This window comes from Triturus cristatus, chromosome 10 (assembly GCF_964204655.1).
Source record: "Triturus cristatus chromosome 10, aTriCri1.1, whole genome shotgun sequence".
In the NCBI taxonomy this organism is placed as follows: Eukaryota; Metazoa; Chordata; class Amphibia; order Caudata; family Salamandridae; genus Triturus; species Triturus cristatus.
This window is the reverse complement of record NC_140593.1, coordinates 985,300,746-985,327,864: the sequence shown is the minus strand read 5'-3', so window position 1 is coordinate 985,327,864 and position 27,119 is coordinate 985,300,746. Positions and strand designations below refer to the sequence as shown.

General features: G+C 42.3%; 1 protein-coding gene across 5 annotated transcripts in view; it reads right to left on the bottom strand.

Moving 5' to 3' along the window:
• Positions 1–807: 807 nt before the first annotated feature.
• USP22 (ubiquitin specific peptidase 22) overlaps positions 808–27,119 on the bottom strand; it is a 570,028-nt gene continuing 543,716 nt past the window's right edge. For 4 of the 5 annotated variants that reach the window (XM_085628912.1, XM_085628913.1, XM_085628914.1 and 1 more), the window contains 2 exons: positions 5,557–5,706; positions 808–1,769 (listed from right to left, as the gene is read on the bottom strand). In XM_085628912.1, coding sequence (XP_085485038.1) covers positions 1,727–1,769; positions 5,557–5,706 — 193 coding nt within the window. In that variant the 3' untranslated portion in view covers positions 808–1,726. Of the gene's footprint in view, positions 1,770–5,556; positions 5,707–23,981; positions 26,354–27,119 lie in introns of those variants that run through there. The other variant, XM_085628916.1, reaches the window with a different exon arrangement.

Sequence of the window (27,119 nt, the reverse complement as noted above, 5' to 3'; positions counted from 1 at the left end):
TCTTTTCAACTTTTCTTTTCTTGTTTAGTTTGTGGTGATGTGTTACAGGTATTATGTGCTGGGCATGTTCAAGGGTCAGTACTGTTTACCATTCTCATTTGGCCCATATTCACCCATCACCTTTTATTTTCATAATACATAATACACTACACTCTATAGGTCTCCATTACTAAAAATTAGAGCTATCAGTGTTGCATTATTATTTGCTATGCCAAAAACTCAAACTTTTACTAATGCAAGACCTATTGCATTGCAAATGCTGGTTATTGCTGGTTTGTAGGATACCAAATTAAGAGCAATCATTCTACAATTTAAATTTCATGCAATCAGTGCTAGTTTTGTAGCTATTTCTACTCATAGCTGCTGCTAGTATAGTTAATGCTAAATATCTTGAACCTAATCCTTGCCTCAGTATCTAATACAGAATCTTGATTTTCAGAATACTGAATGCTAGGAAAATCACCCTTACACAAATATCCATTTCATAGTACTTGATATGAAGCACATCTGTCATTGGCACATTAACCTTTTGCATTCTTATGGATGCATTTCTTTATAGAACTATGCATGCTTGATCTTTTGGCACATTGTGAAAACCAACATTTCTAATATTGCTAGGACACTGGCAATGGTTTGCATCAATATAACCAATGTTCTAAAAAAATGCAGAGTACAAACTGGTCCACAATGCATACGAAGATTTTTACAGACTCAAAGGTTTCTCACCTGCAATACTTACCCGGGCAAATCCATGAAATAACTACAGTTGAAGACACACATGAAAGAAATAAACAGCAGCATCCAAAGTAGATTTGTTGTCATGTCTTTAAATTATTACAAAAGAACAAGACCACTTTTACAGCATAAACATGCCAATTCATTTGTTTTTACTGATGATTGCATTGATGAAATCCATTCTTGTGAAAAAGGGTGTAAAGAAAAAAATGAAGAAAATAGTTTCCATAAAAAAAATGGAAATAAATGGGCTCAAACAGAAACAAAAACAAACAGCATGTTCCAATGCCTCCATTAAGCAGTCCGATGGCATAATGTCACCCTGCACAACAGACATTGAAAATCTGTGTGCTGAAGCTTCAGTTCCACAATCCACAGTTTCCTTTTCACTTTGGTTGAGAAAAACAGATAGCCTAATAGTTTCATACTGTATTTATTTCATAACTAAAATTCACAAGTAAAAAGACACTTTCCAAGTCTTTTGTTGTCTTTTGTAACACCTTTGTTTTCTCCACTAACTGTTTTTCTGACCCATGTGCATAAAAATGGGCTTGGATTTTGTTTATGTTTATTGTAACTGTTATACGATTGGTCAGCCGGAGAGTGAGGCACCAATGAAGAAGATGCTTGATGGAGATGAGGGCATCCTTATCCCACCCCACCTTTTCCCCTGGGGAACATCAGACAAGTCCTAGTGCCAGAGTCGCTCAGCTCCCACATAGCCCCCACCCATGTCATTTGCTTCTTCCAATCCTCATTCACGTTTGACCGCTTGTAGCCTCCTTCCCATTCCTGTCCACCTGGGACTGCCGTGCCGCTGATTAAGTCCATTCTGACTCTGGTTCAGAGTCAATGTCAAGTAGGTTCTGCTGCAGCTCAGTGCCAGTTGGGTTTTAAGTTTTCAATGTTTGTAATTTTTCAGGTAGGCATGTGTGTCAATTCAGAAGGCGTTTTACTTTGCTCTAGTATCCTGACAGACTGCTGCTTAAGGCTACTCGTATTCCAGGAACTGTTTGTGATAGAAAAGTAAATACCTGAAAACAAAACAAAGAAATGTAATTAGCTTAACTATGTCTACACATGCAGCTATTTCTCCATTTCTTCCTCGAGGCACTATAACCCTATGCCTTTTATAGCTAATCTAATCACGTTACCATTCATATTTTACTGTCTGTAGAGGAAAGGTTTTACATATGTAGAGGAACTCTAGCAGATGTAATGAGAAAAAATGTATTCTGTATCATAGTATTGGGCACTACAACTTTGCCTGCCCACACCCAATCAGAGAGGCTAATTTGAACTTCTTTAGAATCTTGATCAAGAAGCAATTTTCTTAATTCAGCTAGTTATTACTCAAGCAAAATATCGTAGGTAAGTGGCTATTTAGGAGGAGGAGCAATACGGCCAATTAACTAGCTAAAAACATTTATACAATGGGGATCATCCTCCGTCTTTGTATACGGTGAGAGTCATAGTCTTTTAAGGGACGCAGCAAAAGAGAAATTATATGAGCATGCTCCCGACATATTTGTAAAACTGAGGTAACAGTCATGAGGCAAATGTTAATTTCATAAGTCATTTGGAAAGTTTTTTCCAAAATAATTGTTTGATCAAATGAACATTTTAATACCAAGGACGTTTTGCACCTTTAAATATTCGGACTAACTGATCGGTGAGACACTAGATCATTATTAGTATACATTAGGGTATGCAATTTGTGCAGCCACTACATAGTAAATGTTTGGCTATAATAAAAAAAAAAAATCAATTTGTTCAGGCCAGGAAGAGCACAATAGCAGCTAACTTGACTAACATGGTTTCATTTGAATAATAATCAAAAGGCAGCGATGAAGCATACTGTAGTGCTTTAGTGTATTCAGTTTCCCCGTGTCCATTGTAGGCTGGCAAGACTATAAACTAAATGGAAGTAACCACATACGTTTATCTACGTGGTTGCTCAGGTAACTAATGTTTATTAGCCACTACAATCCATAAGGAACTACTACCTAGCTTGAGGAGGCAAAAAGAGCTGTAACATGGGAGAAAATTCAAGGTTAGGCTGCGTACTTTGTTAATATGATGGAAAAATGTAATTAATATGGGTTATATGTTTCTTACATTAATATGTGAACACTTAGTTAAATTGAGTCTCAGCCAAGTGCAAGATTTCAATGGAATTTGCTGACAGCTATATTATGGCATGGGTTAATATAGCATGGTTATCAATAGCTCAGAATATTATGCTAGACAATTTGAAGGACTACAGGAACAATAAACCAGTAACTATATTTTGTAGAAAATAGCACAAAAACAATGTTTAGAAGAAAAACAGTTAAAAAAAAGTCAATTTAATTTGGCCACTTTTAATCAAATTAACGATTTTAACATTCAAATACTAAATAGTCTCAAATCGTAATATTCTTCCTCTGTAAAGATGTCCTTTTTATGCATTAAGGCTATACTGAAAACTGAAGTTCACGGATTGTGATTACGCTAGTTTCTTCTAACAAAGTATGGAGAGGGTGCAATGGCACCCGCTTAGGCTACACCCGGACTGTCCGGGATCCTGTGCCCTGGTTTCCTTATTTCTTTACTTGGCATAGACATGTTGCAAAAAATCAGGATACTAACCCCTGACGTTTTTTCCTTTATTTATGTCATTTTTCATTACTATAGAGACACCTCTTATTAGGTCTTTTTAACTTCGCTGGAACTGATTAGGTAATACTGGATACCTTAATAGGCGAGTCTACATTACACTCACCACCACGGTTTTCATCACGTGTGCATTGATGTTTTTAAGGGGTTTTCTACAAAGTCACATACTACTTGAAAATGTAAAAGCATGAGCAGCATTGTATTTTTAATTAACTCGAACTCACAATACCACCGGCTTATGTGAAACTTACATAGACTTGTGCTCTCGTTTGGACTACAGGTTACCTCAATCCCCAAGGGCAATGTCCCTGAGGGACTACTAGTGGTAGGTAGCGTTGCACCTTGCCACCCACGTGTAGATAGTTTTTTTGTTCACACGGTCCTGAAGAATCGCAAATGATCACCCCTTGACGACAAATAGCGAGAAACATGTTGACCATTTAGGAGTGGAGTGCATTTTTTGTCACATTATAACAAAAGAGCCACCCCTCCCTATTGACTTTTAATCAGGTTGGGTCCCTCGCTGAATAAATTCACCACAGAGGACTCCCTTACCAGTTTTTTCATCACTCTACACATCTACACTCATTTTGGCCCCCCACGGCACCCATACGGTGAGAAACAGAAGATCTCCGGCAAAGAGCCCCTTTTAGGGTGCCCGTCGGGCATTGCAGCGCTGGCCCGACGAGGAGCAGGCTCATATGATTAAGCATGACACCTATCTTGCTGGGTGTGTGAGGGCCCTAGTTCTGACAGGAGGAATTCTCCCTCCCCCCCTCACTACTTGTAGTACTTTTAAATCCTTACCTTTCGAGTGGTTAACACATCACCATAGGAACATCGTACCTTCTTTATTGTTAACTATACTGAAAACTGACTGAGCCTGCAGTGTTCTAATATGGGAGTATTCATTGATGTCATTCAAATAATTTGAAAATAAGCCTACGTTTTACGCAAAAACTGCTGCAAAAGGGTTGAAATTTTGACATTAAGAATATTTTAGACTCAGCAGGATTGAAATAACACTGGCTTGCAATTCGGATCACGAGAGAATGCACATCGGAATAAAGTTGTTACATTTAACACAGACATTTAACACCTCATTTATTTATTGTACTATTAAAAATCATTCTTGAGAGAACATTTTGTCAACCACTAAGTTCAATGAAGACAAAACTGAGATCCAGATATTTGAAAACTGGCCACCAGCACAAGAGATTTCAGCAGACCCAGAAGCAGCACACACAGATAAGCACAGCAAAAAGCCTGGGATCATACTGGGTCCAGCCCTTATGTTGGTTTTGCAATTAGACGCTGTAGTGAAATCCTCAACAAATATGCTCAGGAACTGGATTCTGATTTATCCTCTAACCAGTCTTCCCCCCAAAGAGACCAAGTCGCAGCTTGGCTTGTGATCTGTGTCCTGTACTACTAACAGTCTGCACCTAGGATACAGAAGAGCTCTTAAAGTACCAATGCTGCAAACCTCATCTGCTTCTACTTTAGTATCTCTGGGACCAAATCCACCTGCCATTGTGGCCTTACACTGGCTTCCAACATCTCAATGGATCACATTCAAAGCACTGTGCATAAAATATATGAGAGCTGTAACTAGACCAACATTCCCATAACATCTGAGAAATGACTGCCCTAGATGAAGCCTCCAATACAACAAAGTCCTACAGCTAAAAGTGCCACATTACAACAAGACCGGACTAAGAGGGTGCTCTTTTTCAGACTAACCCCACATTCACTTTCGATAAGGCAGGTATAAAACCAACTTCCTTTCTGGAAGTCCATGAAAAGTTGGCTCTTTTCATTTTCTGGACCCAAGTTATACCCAACTATCATCCAGGAAAACCACCATCAGCCATTAACCCAACAAACGACAATGCAAGACAGGATAATGGCTCTTGCTGAAAAAAAATGCCTATGTTTCAGACAAAATAACCCTACACGGAGCACAATTCATCTCCCATATCCTTCAAACATGAGTGCATATATGCAGCACAATCTCATGTAGCTCACTTGTTCTCACATAGGTCATAACAAATGCACATTTCTGGAAACATACGAACACTCCAGCCTATAAATGCTTGCAAAGGAGTACTACAATATCATGTGACAGACAGTAGAGCGTTAAACAAATGGGAGAGATCATACCCTTCACTGTCTAGTACATCTTTAATGCTAGCCTTGGTAATAATGGCGTCGTCACATTTGAACCACTGGTCCTTGTGCTGCCGGATAAAGCTTGTATAGTGCCCACTCTCCAAGGTGCCTTGGTGATTAACGACTGCAAATAAGGAATACCTACGAAAAGAAAAAAATATATTACATCAATGAAGAACCAATGAAATTGTTTTCTTATACATAAGGGATAAAACAACAAGTTACTTACCTTTGGTAACAAGCCTTCTGGTCGATACTCTAACCGCAGATTCCTCACCTTGGAATACTCTCCAGGCATTATTTAAAGTTTTTTTATAAGAATGCTACCCATGCTGCGCGGGCTCTGCTCTGGACTCATAACGCCCCGGAATGGAGCTGCATACAAGCGTTACCTCTGTACACTGATGTCCGTTTCTTACCATTTGACTTTTTGCACACCCAAAAGATGGAACTAGAGTGCTTGCTGGTTATAGTGTGCTGAGTAGTAACTTGGGACTATTTTAGATGTTGAAATGGGCTACTCCACAGGATGGCAGGTGAAAGGAGAGTGAGAAATCTGCAGTTACACAGTTTTCACTAGAAACAGCATTACTGAAGTTAAGTAACTTGTTCTTCTGGTGGATACTACGAACCAACCACAGATTCCTCAGCTTGAAATAGATACCAAAACAGTAGCGTGTCAGGCAGAATCTAGCAGGCAAAGTGTACTTCCCATTGGACCTGGCTGTCAAGGCAGAAGTGTTGTGTGTAGATTTAGATTCCGTATCTAGGTTTCCTGATTGATGCTCTTATATAGGTACAGTTCATATTGCCCTTATTTAGGCATAGAAAATCCAGCCCTTATTTAGGCATTGTCCATGCTAACCAAATACAGGCATGGTCTCCTACATCCATCCATCCACGTCACAACGAGTTCTTGGAAAACTAGACTCTTAAGCCTTTAGGAATTTCCCTTGTTTGGATATGGATTACTCCAAGAACTCATTTAGTATGCATGAACATCTATTCCTTAGGGGTTCATTCATGACGTTCCGATGCCAGACTTTTACATCAATACAGGCATTCCTAAACACCTTCAAGGTATAAATATACCTGCACTTTCCCTGGCAAACCACGGTTCCGGCACGATCCAGCTCGACTGCCTACTTGCGGTTCGCCACGGCAAGTTCGGAAGGAAATAGAGTTCCAGCCTGACGCACTAACCAGACGCGGTCATACTCTTCGCAGAGAATCCAGCTCCAGTGTGTCTGACTCCCCTTGTGGGGTGTTTGATATCGAGTCCCGGAAAAGAGATTCCAACCTGGCACAATCTAAGGTATGGAGCAGACTAGAACTTAGAGAAACTTTTGGCAACTCTTGGCAAAACTAAAACTATAGCTATAGTTAGATATACTTTAGAAAACAGCACCTACTTCTTACCTCGTACTACACTTAGGTTAGGTACACTGGGGTAGAACTATTTAGAAGCATCAGATGAGTATCCACATTTTAGCCTGTGTTATTTATGTAAGTATTTTAATATGTCATAGCTACAAACCATGCTATTGCATTATTATTTTATCTTACTGCTAACTCTGTACATATTGTACTTCACAGCCTGTCTTACGATTGTAGCAGTTCATATCTCTTGTATGAGAAATAAGACTGTTCAATAAACCCTTTTTATTGAAACGCCCGTCTCTCTATTTCTGTGCAACTCTGTAGAAACGAAGCATGCACAATTGAGTGAAACTTATCTATTGTTTCCACGGTTCTGTGATTGTTCCGACTCGAAGGGAAACAAAGATGTCATGTTTATGCGGTTGTCAGAAACGAATCCCTTCTTGTATATCGAGAAGTTTCTAGTGACCTCTGAGTTAGCTGGCACACACAAGTAATTAAGTTTAATGTACTCGATAGAGACATACTTACCTCAGTCCTATGTCAAATCTATAGTGTATATTATTCCAATGCGCAGCCCCTATCCAGCATATAGGAACTACACTACATGGCGCCCAACGGTTTGGTAAGGCACTAATTTAGCGCTAGATACTGAAGTAACTCAGTCGTGCTTTTCTCAGAGACACCTTCTCATAATACTCCATAAGACGTTTGGAGTGGGTAGGGATAATATCCGCCATAGCCGAGTAGGACAAAAATCCCATGTATTAGCTGTTAGGTTTGTTCAACCTTGAAGGATACAGTGCTCCAAAATATTGTGCACCTTATCTTTGTTCCCTTGAAACTTGCTCTGAAATTTTCGTTAAACAATGACTGAAAAAGGCACAAACACCGATACTGGTGGAGCTGCGGCTGACCAAGTCACAGCAGCTTTTAATCATACAGGTTTTCAAGAAACCGACGAGGATTTTATAATCATCCATCCAAATTTAAGGTGAGCCATCACTCTAAAACGTATAAAACCTGGCCTAACACCAAGAGGTGGTAGAGCAGTTTTTGTGATAGAGGCACATGAATCTCACCAGACAGAGGTATTCTATTAATGGATAGTATTCCCAGAATCAAATCCAGTAACACACTTGTTTTACTTCTACAAAGAAGATGATCCACCTGAGGAATAAATTCCTTTAGAGGATATTGAAATTCCACTCACATACCAGGAGCATGAGCAAAGGTTTAAAGGCGCCCTAAAACAATACAATCACATTACCAGGCTCGGTCCACTAGGGCCACCAGGAGCAACATGGCCGATTTTAGCCGGCTACACACCTCATCCTGATATTGAAGAAATGTCAGATGTGGATCTACTAGCTCAACTCAAAGAGCTAATCAAAATTTATAGACAATTGGTTCAATAAGTCATGCGGACTTTTACAGTCCAACTACCATTAACCATTCAAAATCCAGCCCCTCATCAGGGGAATACATTAAAAATCACTCCACAGACTTTACACGCAGTCATGGGTAAAATGCCCACAAAACGTGAACAAATTCCTTTCTGGATAAATCAAAAAATTACTCAAATCGAAGCAGTATTTCCTAATACTTGCCCTTATGAGAAACACAGAATTCTAACAATCTGTTTACCAATGGGATCACACCACATATGGAAGACTGCACCACTTGGGGCACAGTCTTTGCTGCAATCTACACAAAAAAACATGGTGTTCCGTCCATGGCGGTAATACCGGTTGTCCTGAAACAAATTCAAAACGAATACGGGGCAGAATTGCTCTGAATTTAGGTATGAAGTTACTGAAAAATTTCGACCAGGTCTCAACAATAATATTATCTAATATCAAAGGAGAAGCAGCATCAGTGTCAATCTGCCAGAAATTAAGGGAATTTGATGTAACAGAACAACCACAAGAACTAGCCATAATAATTGAAAAATCCTATGAAGAATTAGGCAGAGAGTTTGGGTGGGAAACCAGTTAAACCACAATTGTCTGAAAGTCCTGATAAGGTCTTTCCTAAAAATACTCCTACCTCTTCTAAAAAGAAGTGGGAAAAGAGCAAACCGCATTCTAAAGAGAAGCGTTCTCAATCCCGAGGTAGGTCTCCTAAAAAGGAGCCCTCTGAAAGGAGGTACAACCTCAGGAATAGGGATAATTTGAGAAAACGTGGCAGATATCAAGATACTGATACACGTTCCTCTCGTACCTTCCAGATATCATCACAGACATCCGAAAGAAGAGGACGGTCAGAGAACAAAGAATGCGTGAAGTCCAAAGACGAACAACACGTTCAGAAAAACAAACAAAAACCTAAATTCTCCAAGAAGAAGGTAGCAAGTCTTTGATCAGACATGCCGAGGATTCTGAGAACAACTCAAGAACAGAGACTGGACTCAGACAATGTTGGACAGTGCAGCAGAAGTTACAGTAGCTCGCCAGAACCTGAAGGGGCTTCTGGAGACAGTGGACATGAATGAGTACATTCAAGTTGAAACTGCAGACACCAGGGTTAGTTCTCCGCATAGGTTATATGAAATAAAACTCCGGATGGAGGCAGACATACCAAGAAAAGTGAAAGCAGTCTTTTGGGAGCATCTTTCAAGGGGTTATGATATATTTCTAGCAGAACGAGACTGGCCACCAGAATTTGTCAGGGAGTGCCCACATGGCGAAGACATCATTATGCCAGCCTTCTCGAACCATGTTCCAATCCATTAAAAAAATACTTATGCCAGGAAGTGGGCAGTGGCCCAGGCCCCAGCATTATACAAGAATCATGTAGGATGGGATGAGGACTCAGAGATCTTAGACCAACTTGAATACCAGGGGGAGATTGAAACATGCACCTCATCAATGAACAATTCTTTGTTTTCTGTTTCCAAACCAGACAATACATATCGTCTAGTTTTGGATTACAGACACATAAACTCATGTTGTAAAACATTTGCAAAATGCACACAGTACAGCATTAATGAATAACATTGTGCGTAAAAAGTATAAAACCACATTAGACATTTCAAATGGTTTTTGTCAAAATATTGCACCTGAAAGTAGATATTTGCCGCTTTCTCAATAATGGGGACATCACATTAATTTTGTCGACTACCACAGGGGTTCAAAAACAGCCCGGGGTTATTCTCAGCAAGAGTAACAGAGTTACTACAAATTTATGATGACGAGGCATTGTCATATGTCAACGATATATATCTGACAGACGATGACCTAGACAGACACTTGAACAGGGTGAAGGGCTTCGCCTCTGAGGGTTACAAACTCAACTTTCAAAAGTCCAGAATTGCCCATCCAACATCCTTTCCCTAGGATATGAACTTTCAAGTGGAGACAAAAGCCTGGCAGCCAACTTTTTAGAAAAGTATGCGCTGCTCCAACCTCCAAAAACGCTGAAGAATATACAGTTGATTCTAGGTTTCCTGAATTTTGGAAGAACATACATTCTAAACTACACAGAGAGGGTTAAACCTCTTTACGAATTAATCAAACCTGATTTCAAAGCCACAACTTGGACACAAGAACACACAAATTCTGCGTTCACTTCAAACAGACATGTTAGCAACTAAACACTTGCAAACACGAGTAAATGTACGCAACTTAGTGATCCGAATCATTCCGGGTCAATGCGAATTCACCTACTTAACTTTTAAAGAAGGTGAAAAAGTACCCATTGCATACAAATCACACTTTTATACACAAGCAGAAATGAAATTCACTTCTACAGAAAAAATTCTGACAGCAGTTCAAACCGCTGTAGCAAAAGAAAGAGCCCTAGCACAGGGGAAATACATAATGGTCGTGACTCCTGTACCAGCCTTAGAGGCAGTTACTAAAGCTAGAATTCCGAATGCAAAAGCTTTACATCCGAGATGGATACAATGGGTTAATTCTCTTGCTGCAACTGATGTTGAATATGTTTTTGATCCTTATTTGAAAACACAAGCATTCCTGCAATACGAACACGAATGCCCTCTGCCTACTGAAATTCTCCCTCTTGATCAATACGAATTTATAATTTATACTGACGGATCTGCACAACCCGCTATGGGGAGTAAACAAGCTTGCAGTGCAGCTCGCGTGATCGTTAAAGGTCGTATGCGTGATGGCAAATTCAGACTAATGGTCACTAAAAACGCAATCTCTAGGAGATTGTACAGCTCAGCGAGCTGAATTACAGGCATTCAAGATGGCACTTGAAAACACGGATCGCGAATTCCCCACACAGTGTGAGATTCTTTTTTACTGTGTTCAATTATACAATGAATATTTACAGAATTGGCTTCAAAATGGTTTCAAGGATGCAAAAGGTGGCACAATCAAGCATAAAATGCTTTGGGAACAGGTAGTTATGTTGCGAAACGGACTACAAAACACTCACGCGATACACACGCTGAGTCATCAACATGATGGCGTTCACGTTGAAGGGAATTCATTGGCCGATGAAGCCGCGAAAGGGGCTGTGCAAACAGCTTCCGTAGCTGTAATCACTCGTTCAAAAACGACGAAAATAGACAGTGAAATAATGCTGGCTGTCAATGCTTCTAGCAAAGGCAGCGGTGCAGCATTACCTACAAAATTTCCACTCATATATAATTGATGCGAACAATGTTCTGTTTGCTCGAATCCCTGGAGTGGGGGATTGGGTAATACCAAACATGGAACATAGATTAGGACTAATCCTAGCTGCACATGAAGGGATCGCCTCTGCCCATGCAGGTGTTTCCGCCACAGTATTGTTATTAAAACAGATACTGGTGGCCAGGCATTAGGAAACAGACCAGGAATTATGTTTTGGAATGTGAAATATGCCAGAAGATGAAAGTCTCTACTGTAAAACACCCTGCGCAGACGACCCTGTTAATTTCAGATAAGCCATTAGCATGTGTTTACCTGGACTACTGCGGTCCCTTACAAAGGGATGGTAACTATAAATATAAATATATCATGGTCGCAGTGGATTCGTGTTCTAGGTTACTTTGGATGTGGCCTCAGCGCTCGGCTGACGCTCAAACTGTTGTAAAAGATTTGCGAGTCTTTATCGGCCCATGCGCAATTGGCACACTACATTCTGACCAGGGTCCTGCGTTTAGCTCTCGTGCTTACAAAGAAGCCATGGCCAGTTTGGGCGTAGCATTGCGGTATTCTTCTCCATTCCATCCTGAGGGAAATTCTGTTGTGGAAAGAAAAAACCGGGACATAAAGCAGTCTATAACAGCTAGGGTATTGGGTTCAGGTGATGGGTGGGTCAAACACCTTTATGGGGTCCAACGCGCACTTAATAACTTGCCAAGAAGTTCTCTAGGGGGAGTCACTCTGTATGAGGTACTATTTGGAACTAGAATGTTGGTACCGGACGTTGATATGCACGGCACAGTGATGGAAAAAGACATTTGATAGCAAAGATCGTTTGGCTGTTTTACAGGACTTAAATGAACTGAGAACAAAATAAAGCAACAGGCTCCTGAAGCCAACCATCACTGAGGAAAAACCGGTCGTCCCAGTAAGGCCTGTCTGGATCCCAAAGCTTGGTGATCTAATCATAGAAAAGATCGCGGACAAGAAGGAATTTGGGCCTTCTTACAGACAACCAGTACCTGCCCTAGCAATCCACGGATCAAGAACAGTACTTTTGCCGCCCCTTGCTGGTAAAAAGGAGAAAAGATGTGTCCATGCGGCCGATACTAAGCAGTAGGCCAAGTGGACTCCGCCAATGTAGCAGATGCACTCGGCTGGCTACAATCCAAGAGGTTCAAACTGAGAGACTCATCACCTTTGAAGATTCTGCGGTAAGAAGTAAAGGACTAAGCAACAAAGCTATGGAACTTGTCCCTCTTGAAACCCCAATAACAGTTCGTCCTGATACACATGTCTACAACGAAGTAACAAGTGATCAACTGGTTCCAGCGACTTCAACAAATCCTGATGCAATTCCAACCATTGACAGAACTGGCTATTTCATGAACTTTGATACGTTTTCTGAGGATCCAAGTGAACCTGAAACAACGCCAGCAAAAAGAACTTTCAAATAACAAGCATCTCCTGAAAAAGACTTATCTGGTTTCACCATGGATTGAACTATGGATTGTTTTGGGAATATTCTTCTTTGTACTTTGGTTAGCTCTGGTATTAACTCTGGGTATGCTGCTAAATGGAAGATATATTCAAATGGACACAGCAAGTAAAAGTGAACTTCTCCAGCCGCACAAATCATCCCATCGTGAAGCAAGAGACTTGTCAGCAGTGAACATCACAGCCATTCCTATACATGATGGTATAGTTTGGGACCAAAGTGAATATGACAATTTTGGCCCGTCGGAGCTTTTGAAGATTCCACGTTTAAGATTTCATTAAGTGACTTTATTACCACTAGTACCTTTTCTGATGATTGGGACTTCGAGACTGTTAACATGATGTCTGATCTAGAGAGGTCTACAGTATTCACAAATCATGACTATTTAGAGGGTTCATCGGACTATGAACAAATGTATTGTTATAACCACCATGGTCATCATTTCGTGCAAAAATCTGCAACGCCTAGAAATGTATTTATGTATAACCAATGGGAACATTGTCCTACACCTCCAAAGGGTAGCTCAAAAACTTTTGCAATGAAGGTTCCATATTTTTCAGGCTACAATTTGTCTAAACCAGAAACGTTTTCCTTTAAAAATGTGAACAAGACAGGAACGAAAAATATGTTAACCAATACGAAACAGATTTATTCTGCAGCCTTTATTGCCCAACTGTCTAGACAGGGTTTCGACTTTTGGAAAGACAACATTGAGACAAAGACTGTCTGGGGTACAAAAGAATGGCAAGTACAGGGGGTAGAAGCTTTATTTAGGACCTGTATGATCCCTGAGCAAATTCTGTTTTTGAATTGCACTGTCCAGCAAACGTCTTGCCTTGGATTAGCCAGGATCAAAGACATGAACACACCGACCATACCTATACCTGCAAGCAATAGCACAACATGGGGGAGGGGGGGGGGGGGGGGGGGCGGGGAGGAGATCGACGTACATTTTATTTTGCATCACAACAGATCAGATCCAGAATGGAAAAAATGGTTGCTCTGGCCCACAGACACAAACAACTGTCAAGATCGATTCCTGAATAAAACACAGGGTTTCACTATCAACAGGCCAGACCCACTCTAAGTTCAAAGACAGCATCCAGGAGTAGTAACAACATACAGTGTAGGGAAACTCTGCCTTGATTGGCTACAGAAAGCTACACTGAAGGATGTTAAACAACACTTAACTGTACTTCAAGAAGGCACAGACGTTTGGGAATTCTTGCTAGGACCAAAAAAAATGCGTCAAAAACGTTTCATATATGCCGGTATCTACGCTGCTTATAATGAAGCATGGAAGGTTACCCAAGCAGAGACTGCAGAACGAATACGAGAAATTGATCGTATTAATTTAGAGAAAACTCTCTCTGTAGTAGACAATGGGTTAACAACTCTGTCGTCCAGAATATATTCATTTGACAGCATTGTGTCTTCTGTCAGACATCATGGAACAGGGTCAGTTTCAACTACGTTCTATCATGCTATTAGGCTGGACGGTACAAAAACTTGCATGCAGGCTATGTGCCTTGGCGTTTAATCCATACTACGTCACTGTTGTCAGAATTCAATCTAACTGATAAACAGATCAGACTGGCACAAAGGGGAGCAGACTACACTATGCTGAGCATTGAAAAACTGGAAACATTACCACTCACGGTGGCAGAAAAACCAGCTACTGAGTGGATCATACATGGTAAATTTACTCTGTTACAACTTTCCATTTTCAGTATTGCCTAAAACATATACCAGTTGGCAAATATGAAAGGTTGGGTAAAGGATACATCAAGACATCCTGGGAATTACCTTACACACACAGGTGTTGGAGTGGGGAACGTGAAGTGTTTCTTAGCAGTGAAAACTGAACACACACTAAGCGGTTCTCTTTTGTCAGGGTATTAACTTACACGGGACCTGTGATGGTTCCACTACAAACTTATCCTGTCACCTGCAAGGTTCACCGGCTGCAGTGATTAATCTAATTTTTGGCCAACTTTCTAATGGGAGTTACATTATGTTGAATGATCACAGCTGCTGTGGCATGTTGCCAGGTATTCCATATCTAGTTACGATTACATCCAGGGTCACTTGCTGTATGCAAGTCTTGTTTCCACAAATAGACACAGTCAGGGAGTCGCCTTTGTGGCCTTCACTGAACATCTCTTCTATACGAATTGATACCCTAAGCAGAATGAAAACCATTCTTTTACCAAAAAAACAGTGCCACTGACCTCGGCCAGAGAAACCTATGATCTCCAAGTCGCAAGGACTTCTGCGGAGATTCATACCCTTTTGTATACAAACCGCCCTGTACATTTCTCAGAAATGTTAAGTTGTATCTTAAACATGTCTGTTACGAGTGGTATTGTACATGTAATTAAGAATGTGTGTGCAGGACTGTTAGCACCCTTTCAAGCAGTCCTCAGAATTTTTCCAAACTTTGTGCACTCTGTGTTTGGCGGACTGCCGCTCATTTTAGTACTTGTTGCAGGGATCCTATTTTTGCTCCTACTGCTACAATATGGCAAGCCTCATCACCAGCATCACTCCAGGCACCAGAGAGCTCTCTAGGAGATGAAGTGCCGTGAGCGCATCATCCAAATTTTGGGTTTACCTCATCTACGAGAATTAAATACCACATGGTTTCTGTCATTCAGACCAATCTGGCAAGATTGCATCTTACCTGTTCTACGCTGCCTGCTCTGCAGTGAAGAATGCGTGTTGGACATCTGTCTAACACTCCCATCAGTCATGCCTACGGATATCGATACTCTGCTGGACCCAGTAACGGCCCATGCTCTGCGTTGTCCCCAGCGGCTACCAATCCTGATGACAGCATTCATTGAGATCTCACAGACGCAAATTGCTACTACTGAGGTACATGAGGAAACAGGCATGCAGGTAACATCCGATACGAACATTGCTGATGCGACCAATGCTGAAGGTGATAGTTCACATCTATGTGTAGTTAATCTTCTAAACGAGGTATTCCAACTTTCACCTACAACGGTAGACACATTTTTGTCAACGGAAAAAGAAGATTTCATGTTTTCTCCAGGTCCACACACTGACTTGATTCAGGCACAAAGTGTTCCAAAGAGACTCTGAATTTGGCCTTCATTTCTTTCAAACAAGGGACTGACTTTGGAACTTTTTCCTATGATTAATTTATTTTCTCTAATTTTGTATTTTTGCCATTTTTGGCACAGTAATCTGCTTATGGTAGAATTATTCATAGAGAACAGACTTCTTTGCAAACTTCCAGGGACATTATGCCACCTTGTCACATCAACAATTGATTTATGTTAACCTGATATGAAATGGTTTCGGCCCTTTTTTCTTCTGTATTAACAAGCCATTTCATCATTTGTATATATTTATGATTCATTCTTGTTGGCATTTTCAATGTACGCATATGCTTAGAATGGAACATTGCTTTTAATATGCACAGCACCTTATGCATAGCAATGGGTTTGTAATGCATTTTTTAGGACAAATGCTTTTTAGATATGTCTTAGCATGTTTGATAATCAAGCTATATTCTCTTTTAGACATGTTTAGTATGTTTAGGATTTAGTAGAGTCGTTCATACGAAACTGGAGTGGGTGTTGTGTGTAGATTTAGATTCAGTATATAGGTTTCCTGATGTATGCCCTTATATAGGTACAATTCATAGTGCCCTTATTTAGGCATAGAAAATCCAGCCCTTATTTAGGAATTGTCCACGCTAACCAAATACAGGCATGGTCTCCTACATCCGTCCATCCACATCACAACGAGTTCTTGGAAAACCAGACTCTTAAGCCTTTAGGAATTTCCCTTGCTTAGATATCGATTTCTCCAAGAACTCATTTAGTATGCATGAACATCTATTCCTTAGGGGTTCATTCATGACGTTTCAATGCCCAACTTTTACGTCAATACAGGGATTCCTAAACACATTCAAGGTATAAATATACCTGCACTTGCCCTGGCAAACAACGGTTCCGGCACGATCCAGTTCGACTGCCTACTTGCGGTTCGTCACTGCAAGTTCGGAAGGAAAGAGTTCCAAGCTTGACGCACTGACCAGACGCGGTCATCCTCTTCGCAGAGAACCCAGCTCCAGTGTGTCTGACTCCCCTTGCGGGGTGTTAGATATCGAGTCCCAGAAAAGAGATTCCAACCTCGCACATTCTAAGGTATGGAGCAGACTAGAACTTAGAGAAACTTTTGGCAACTCTTGGCAAAACTAAAACTATAGCTAGCTATACTTTAGAAAACAGCACCTACTTCTTACCTCGTACTACACTTAGGTTAGGTACACTGGGGTAGAACTATTTAGAAGCATTAGATGAGTATCCACATTTTAGCCTGTGTTATTTATGTATGTATTTTAATTAATATATGTCATAGCTACAAACCATGCCATTGCAGTATTTTATCTTACTGCTAACTCCTCTGTACATATTGTACTTTGCAGCCTGTCTTACGATTGTAGCAGTTCATATCTCTTGCATGAGAAATAAGACTGTTCAATAAACCCTTTTTATTGAAACACCCGTCTCTCTATTTCTGTGCAACTCTGTAGAAACGAAGCATGCACGATTGACTGGGTGAAACTTATCTATTGTTTCCACGGTTCTGACATTGTTCCGACTCTAGGGGAAACAAAGTAGTCATGTTTATGCGGTTGTCAGAAACTAATCCCTTCTAGTATATTCGAGAAGTTTCTAGTGACCTCTGAGTTAGCTGGCACACACAAGTAATTAAGTTTAATGTACTCGATAGAGACATACTGACCTCAGTCCTATGTCAAATCTATAGTGTATATTATTCCAATGCGCAGAGCCTATCAGGGATATAGGAACTACAGTAGTGCTTTGTGGAGGTATGCGTCAACTCGCATGTCGCAACTTGGCAGAAGTCAGACAGGCACACCTCGTTCCAATGCAGTGGTAGCAGGCTTAGCTCTGGTGGAAGGGCACTCATACCATCCGAGAGGCTGCTTCTTGGCCAACACATAGTAGACCTTAATCCAGAGCACTATCCACTAATGCAAGATTCTCTTTTGCACAGCCTTCCCTTTCTTTGCTACAGAGAACCCCACAAAAGCTGAACATCCACTCAATGGTCCTTGGTACAATCTATGTAAAAGCTGAAGCCCTTTTGGGTTTAACAGATGGAGCCTCTCCTCTTTTGAGGGGAAGCAAAGAACGTTGGTAGAGTGGTGGATTGTCCAATGCAGAAGGGAGACAACTTCAAGTCAGGTCACCAGAGTCATAAGCATCAATTTGTCTATGAACAAAAGGGTTGTGAATGGCAGTTGCACTTAAAGTGCTTCTAGTTCACTCACGCCATGGGCTGATGTAATTATAATGAGTAAGAGTCATCAGGGTCGGGGGACACACTGAGCCACTATGAATCAATGGTAAAAGGGCACAAGAGAAATGTCAAGAACAAGTTAACGTCCCACTGTAACATCACAAACTGCATGGGAAGAAACGTTTGTCAAACCTTTAAAGAAGCTCATCCCTGGTTGTGTTAACAAGGTGATCCGAAAAAGTTAGAAGGGCTGATGGTGCAGCCAAATAATCTTTTATAGTCCCCACTGCAAAGCCTTGCTGGGCTGAAGGAAACATACAAATAAAAGGACATCCAACAGCTTCACCTATAAGGGATCTGTACGCCGGGCACTGCATCAGGTAACTAATTTGTTCCCGCACCTGGTATATCTGGATTTTGTGGAGGGCAGTTTGGTGGTGAAGATGCCAACTTCAGATGGCAAATCATGTGAAATCAATTGCCATCACTTAGTATCCACACATGGAGGTGTAGATTGCGCAGATCCGGATGAAAGACTGCCCTGTTGCTACAGGAGGTCCTCCCAAGGCAGCAACCTGATCGGAGGACAGTTGTTAATGATTAGGAGGTCCAGGTAGCACACTGAAACCTCCAGGATGACTTGGGCTCGGTCTTTCCCGCTTTTCAGAGTACAAGAGAAAGTGGCAGGGAACGCATACAAGTGTCTTATACCATCCCAGCCAGAAGGCATCAACTGACAAGTGCACTTGTAGAAACTCCAGTGCGCAAAACCGATGAAACTACACATTAGACAGTGGCAAAAAATCTAGCCAGGGTTCTAGTCTATGGTGGAAGACGCTGTGCACCACCTCTGGATGTAGCTGCTACTCATGATCTGCCAGACATATGCTTAGTTTATCTGCCCAGCCATTCAAGGAACCCCACCAGATGATTACTGAACAGGAAGACACCCTGGTACTCTAACCATCCCTAGAGACGCAAAGACTTCTGGCACAGGACCCTGGATCCAAACCGCCCTCCTTCTTGAAGTACCACATGTCAATGGTTTAGTATGTGGAAACTTGTACTAGCCTTCCCTTGATGGATAGCAGGAAAGCCTAGAAAGCAAAACAAATGACCCGCAGCTCAAGAGGAATGACGCGGAGCTGGCCCTTGACTGGTGACCAGAGTCCTCTGATCTACATCTCCCCAGGTGACCTCCTCCATACTCAATCCAGAAGTGATGTATCGGTCACCACAGTCGGCCCGATGGGGACAAGAGTGGCCTGCCACAAAATACACGGCTATAGGTCAACCAACACTGATCTTGAGCTACTTCCTCTGAGATCTGAACGATATCGGAAAGGCGATCCTAGTAGAGGGCACACAAACTTCAAATTCCACTGATCAGCTAGCATTTGCCACCTGGCAGTGCAGGTAGGGAGGATGCACAATGCTAAGAGGCCAAGAAGCCTCAGAAACACCCTCAATTGGATTCGGCAGTGAGCCTGAAACATCAGAATAGCCCAAATTTCCTGGAAAGCCGTCACCTCCACTCTGACTGACCACAATGAAAGGAAGATTCAGAGGGAATCAGCTCATTTATGGTGAATCCCCATGATGTCAGGATTTCTACCATCATTCAGAGGCAGTCTATGACAAGCTCAACGAGGATTCTCTTTTAAAAAAAAACCCATTTTATTAGTTTTATTGCATAAAAACAGGCCAGCATCTAGAAATTCACTGTACAACATGTGACAAAAAACATCCTGCATGGGATTGTATATATATTAATCGAGTGTACCATATTGCAGTACATTTTCAGTCTGACCAAATAGCCCCAGCCCTCCCGCCTCCCCACTGCAACAGTCTATTTCCCTCCCCATCCCTACCCTGGCCCTCTTTCGCAATAACACATCATTTATTTTTACCGGTCACAAAAGGCTTCCCCAGCATAGCTGGTGTTCAACCTATGACTTCAGGCAATCTGACTGTTTAGGGGATCATACTGGACCTGCATTTGTCAAGTGCTCCGCTTCCTAAATAGCATACATACCATGCAGCACTCAATGCTGGGAGGGTTTCGCAGAGAAAAGCTTCAAGAAGAGCGTCCCACTCCAACGAAATATGGTTCTTCCTCATCCCTCTGTTCTCTTCTAATTGCCATGCTTTCAGCCCTACCCCATCGTACCACTTCCTCATACCAGACCATTGTCGATGGAGGCTTCACTGACTTCCAGTTCATTGTGATGGAATGTTTCGCCAATAGTAGCACCAGGTTAGCAAATTGAACATGTGTGCTCTGTGTTTTCTTTTGTCTTGGCTATGCCTAGTAGACATTGTTCTATCGTGTCACTCCCCCCTTCAGGGGAAAACCCATGAAGCAGTTCATGTACAGTCTCCCAGACTGTGGCTATACATGGGCATGACCACATCATGTGTAGTAGGCCTGCTGGTTGCGCGTGGCATCTGGGACAGGAATCAGTAACGTTGGGGAACATTTTGCTCAATTTGTGAGGTGTCAGAAATGCTCTGTGTACCAACATGAGTTGTATCATCTTAAATTTAGGGTTCCTAGACACTTTCTTGGGATGTTCAAGTACTTTGTCCCAGTCCTTATCCAATAATTCTCGCCCTATGTCTCAGGCCCATTTATCTTGCAGGTCTGACAGTGGCCTCCCCACATGAGTGCGAACACTTCTATATATCCATCTGGTGAGGTGTCTACGATTCTTTACCTCTGAATATGGACAGCAACCACGGATATCACTTTCATGAACACTCGAGGGGCGCTGGTGAGGCAAAAGTGGATCAAAATAAACAAAAAATGCTCCTTATTCACCTTGAATCACATAGATGGCATGTGAGACTGCAGGGCAGGGTATATGAAAATAAACATCCTGCAAGTCCAAGTCACTAGCCAGAAATCCAGATCCAAAGCAGGGAGGATCTGGGGCAAAGGCAACATCTTAAATAAATGTCAGGTGCATCTTAAATCTGTCTTTCTGAAGGAAGGCTTTGAAGGAGACCCACAACAGGCCTTAGACCCCCATCCTTTTGCAGAACGAGGAAACAGCGAGAACACTCGCCTTTTTGAGAGTCTTCTCTATGGCGTCTCTGAAAAGCAAAAGGTGCATCTCTGGTAGGCGAATAGACAGGTGCCACTCTAAAATCTGTTACCATGTGGAAATAATATTGGAACAGGTAGAAAGAAAGGATAGACCCTAGCAGTTTTGAATAATTTGCAAAGCCCATCTGTTGGATGTTATGGATTGCTAATCTGGGAGGAAATGTTGGATCCTGCACCCACAGGTTGGGTATGCGCTGCTTAGATCCAACGTAAGCTTTTTGTTGGCCGGAGTAACAGGGACTTAAAAAGTGGTGCTCTGCAGACCTACACGTTGTCTGCCTTGTAAGGACTAGGTTGCCTCCTGCATTACTGGTTGTGAAAGCTGTCTTTACTCCTATGCCAACCCCTGGACTAGCCTCCCAATTTCTGAAAATGGTACTGAAATTGTTTTGCAGAAGCCACCTTGCACAAGGTAGCGCTACCATCTTTGAATTGTTAAAAAAATGTGTCCGCCTTCTCAGTGACGGGGTGGGGGAGGGGTGAAGGGGGTGGTGTAGAGAAACTCAGAGCATTTCCATCATTGGAATGCCTAATAGACCTCACCTGGCATGCTGAAGGACCACACTGTAACCAACCAACTTGTCAAGGTACTTTGTGATATCCAAACCTGCATGGAGTACATATTTGGCTACATCTTGTCCATCATGTATAGTTTTGGCCAAAAAGGATTTCAGATCTTCTAAGGTTGCAGGCAAGGTCTCGCGGACCATATTCCAAAATGCATGTGTTAAACGACCAAACAGGCAGACTGCACTGAAAGACCGCTATGCCAAACTGGCAGAAGAAAACATGCTTTAAGCAGCAAATTATCTTAAATTCTAGATCAGGAGGTGTGGTAGTGAATGAACTAGAATTCACTTTCTTGGTTGAGATGTTCTAATTAGGAACACCAAGGTAGGCAGGTGAAGCATCCAAGAGCATGTCTTTGCTGAGACCGGTCTTTTTCTTCAATGACTACCATTCTTGGGTGACCAAAGGTAATTTTTGTTAGGAGACATAAGGAGCAAGTCCTTAGTGCATCCTCCCAACTCAATTATAATCACAACCGAGAACTTCGGCTGATTCAGAACATGAGGATCTACCTCTTTTCGTTTTTGAAATACTTGGTAGCTATTTTGACTAAATGGCTTTACTAAAAAAAAGAAATCAGACCTCCCACCCATATTAAGTGGAATGCTTCGACATGGAGGACTCTTCTCAATAGCAAAGGACTGCTGCAACATGGGTTTACCAGAGCTCTGTTTTTGGAATATTTAGTTGTTGACTGTGCCCTGCCGATGTATTTGTTATGTAGCTAGAATAGTAGAACACTTATTTCCAATACTTATTTTGATATGTCCCTTACTCACAAGAGTAAAAACTTGAAGGATTTAGTTATTAGGACCCTACCTGTCTAATGATAAAGTAATCAACGTGTCTCAACCTATCCCCAATGCTCATCAGGTCCTAGACATTCTTCAGGACTTAATCTGCCCATATATTTTACCTCTCCTCGCTATTACTCTTCTACTTGTATGTATGTTAAGTGGTAGAAACGAAGCTTGAGGGTAAATAATTGTCACAAACGCTATAAGGAAAACACAAGTCCCATTTTGTTAAAAAGCATAATACAATTCATATAGTTAATACTATACTAACTAATACTATAAGGCTGCGGGCCTGCGACTGTAATCTCTCAGCTGCTTCGCAACCTTGGGATTGCAGGCTCTGAAGTGTGCAGGTCAGATTGGTCGGCTGTCGACAGCCGGACAATCTTTCATCCGCACTGGCAGGGGGCTGATTTAAAAGTGCTACTGCACTTATCAGCCCCGTCCCTGCCTCGTGCTGTACCAGCGCAAGCCTACCACATGATAAAATGGTATTTGTGACATTTTATGAATGTGTGTGTCTGCTGCGCTGGCAGCAAGCAGGGCGATGTTCCTCTGCCATAAAGGAGGAGCCTCCCCTGTCGCCCCTTGCAGTCTTGGTTGAGTCTTTGGTGTAAAAATTATTTCATATGCAGAGACACAGTTCTCGAATGAAGGTAACTCAATGGAAGCTAAGATGGCTTTCACAGCGCATATGAAAGCAGTCATTGGCCTGCTAAGGGCTAGCAACCTCCAGTGTAATCCAGGCAACTTGGAGAAAATCTTGCTGGGAGGCCTAAGCATAGGCAGTAAAAAAATTAAATTGAGGGTTAACGCCGGCTAAGCAGCCGGAAAATAAAAACCAGAGCTAAGTGTCTTTTTGTACAGTGCCTTGTCTGAATTTAACAGAGCATGACAGATGAATGAGTATTGCTACATCAAATGGAACGGTGTCCTTTGCTTAGACATCAAGTACCATCATTTCCAATGGTCAACTTCCATCTTGACAGCAATTAATTTGGTGCTCTCATGTGCTTTCAGAACATAGTAGTAATTTCTCAACTAAAAAGGAGAGAATAATGCTATCAACAATTTTGGGCCCATTTTCTGGATTTCTGATATGGAGAGTTTAAAGCAGTCTTGGAGATGAGAGCGCAGACACAGTCAGTAGGTCCCCATTTTTTTGTTCAAATCTTTTTATTTTACTTTGGTATTACATTTTCATGAAAGGCAACGTGTCACAACAAGAGCCATCTGTACATTACTCCGACTATGCATGCAAGAAGTACACCATTTTACTTGGGAGTCAAACAAGACATACATCTCTGCGTCTTCACTGGTACAGAGTCACGGTTAACTCCCCTAATCAGTGCATTGCACGGAGGGTAAAAGTTCCAGTACAGTAATTGCATGTGCTCATTAGTGGGTGTTACAGAGTCCTTTCCGGTCTCACAACATATACAATTGAACAGATGTTGCGGTCAAAACGATCAAAACCAAACTAACCATGGCAGCGTTAACCGATGTCTATGCGATTATCTCTCCCCGCCCCAGTCTGCAACCCCGCCACCCCAGCAGCCCCCTATCCATTGGCTGAAGCTATGTCCACCCTGGGCGTTAAGTGGGATATGTGCCTGCGCCAGACATTGCAACTAAATATTGGTGGGATGTCCGATTCTCACTGTATGCTCGCATCGACTTTCCTCGGACTGTCCCCCAGGGCTGCTCCTCCCTGCCTCCCGTAGGGCCCGGAGCAATCCCTCCCATTGGGCAGCTATGGTTTTCTTCCTTAGTCCCAACGTTTATTCCCACAAGATGGTGAGTTCTTCTGCTTTGGCCAAAGCAGAAAGCGAGTACTTCCATGCGCATATATGTGGTGGATTATGTGCTTTCCACCTCTTGGTGAGAAGGCGCTTGCCAACCACCAATCCCAGGTCAAGAAACCGAGATGTGACTTTTGTGGCCAGGGTTCTGCAGAAATGGTTTAAGAGGTAAGTAGGCCATTCAAAGGGTATGTCGCGCCCTGTGCATGTGTGCAACTGCTCACTGACCGCGCGCCACTAGGTATGTAGTACATGACAGTCCCACAGCTTACGTATCAATCCTGCACCTGGTTCCGAGCCAGAAGTAATGGTTTCGGCTTAGCGGCTTTGGTGGCCGGGTGGAAGAGCCTGGTTATTTGCTCCAGAAAGCAGGGAGGAAGTGTGGACGCAGTGTCATCGCGACCCCTATCCGCAAGCCAGCGAGAGACCCACTGCAGCTGCGCGGCAAAGTAGTAGTGCTCAAAACAGGGGGTAGCAAGACCCCCCTGGACGGTCAGCAGGTACAATTTCGCCAGTGCCATTCTGTGTGTGGCGTCAAATAGATCCGGTATATCTGGATACCCAGGTATCGAAGGTGTCTCCCCTGCATTGCACCCTTATATCATTTAAGGTGTAACCTGGGTCTCTGCTTCCCTTCCCAAATGCATAGATACAGGACTTGCCAGCGCTCACGCTGAGCCCCGAGATGGCAGCAAAGTCGCGTAATATATCCGCCAGTTGAGTTGGTATATTCTCTATGTCCCTCACGTATATCAGGAGATTGTCTGCATACAGCGACACTTGGTGCACCGCGTCACCCAGGGGTATTCCATCTCCTAGTGTCGCACACAGCGCTGCTGCTAGGGGCTCTATCGCCAAAGCAAACAGGAGGGGTGACAGCGGGCACCCCTGCCTGGTGCCTCTGCATATGGGAATAGTGTCAGAAATGTATGGCCCCAATCGCACCCGAACTGTGGGGTTCTTGTATAAGAGACCAACCATCTGGAGAAATCCGAGGCCTAGCTCATATCTCGATAGCACTGCTGCGAGATAGCTCCATTCTAGACAATTAAAGGCCTTTTCTAGGTCTAATACAAGGCACCCCGCTCTGGGCCACGCTCTCTCGCTGTCCGAAGCCACTTTAAAAAAACCTTCGCAGGTTTAGCGATGTGCTACGTTTAGGCACAAATCCATTTTGGTCACTGTGAACCAACTCGGGGACTACCAATGCGAGCCGTTCTGCCAACACTTTGGTAAACATCTTATAGTCAGTGTTTAATCCCAGGGCTGTTGGGTCCCGGTCTGGTTTCAACAAGGACACCAGGTAGGCTTTGCGCATCGAAGGGGGCAGCGTGTCCTCTTCCAGAGCCATGACGTAGAGGGTGTGCAACCGTTGGACCAAAGATTCCCTATAAGCTTTGTAATATTCGGCAGGTAGGCTGTCCGGACCCGGTGTTTTCCCCGACGTCATAGATTGGATCGCTTCCCCAAGCTCTTCTAAGGTGAGGGGACCATTGAGTGTCTGATGTGTCTCCGATGCTGTGGGCAGCTGAATGGGCTCTAGGAATCTTTCCAACTCTGGGCCCTGGCAGCGTCTCCTTGATTGGTACAATTGCATGTAATGGTCTACCAGCACTCTGTGGATCTCACGTTGTATGTATAAGAGTCAGTAGGTCCCCATGTGTGTCCTTTCCTGACTTTTTTGCCACCGTTGAGGCCGTTCACAAGCAGAAGGGATTTGAGGTTTCCTGTGGAGAAACACATTGCTAAAAATTAGGGCCATGCAAAAATGCCTGTGAATAAAGGAAAACACTGAACGGTGTTAAATGATGTTGCGTATAACAGATATAAATTGACCATAAAACGCAAAATTAAGGAGAACAGCAGAGCAGTGTTCACAGATCATAACTGCATAGGGAAGAGAACTAAATTGTAAGCCAACGGCTAATGCTGTACCAGGAAGGACAGTTTAGCTCAAAGGCTATGAAGCAGGTTTGCTTTTTTGTAAAGCTGTGCATCTGCCAACCTTTTAATTTTTGTACTCCATAGCCAGTAAAAAACTTTATTGGCAGCTGCCTTCTTTCGATTTCTTGAAAGGAAGTGTGTGCCAAAAGAGCACTCCTAGAGGGTAAATTCAGTCTGACAAACGTAACAATTTATTTTTTGGTTGGCAGTAATTTAACAGAGTTTGCATTGCAGACAAATGTCGGTCTTTAGTATCAGAATTTCAAGCTGAATAGCACACAATTATGTGAAATGTACACTAAAAATCTAGATTCAAGAAAAAAGACAAACATTCTTTAAAATATATCAGTGTTAAAACACCACTGCATTTCAAACTTTAGGCTAATAAATCAAATGTCTACCAGCTTAAAGTAGTCTGGAGATTATGTGATGCTACATTTTCAGGAGGCAGATTAAAGCAACATTCCTGGGCTGTACAGTGGTAAATATCAACTCAAGGCAACCTAAAGGAGTATGTTATGAGTTATGGACAATAAAATCAAGAACACT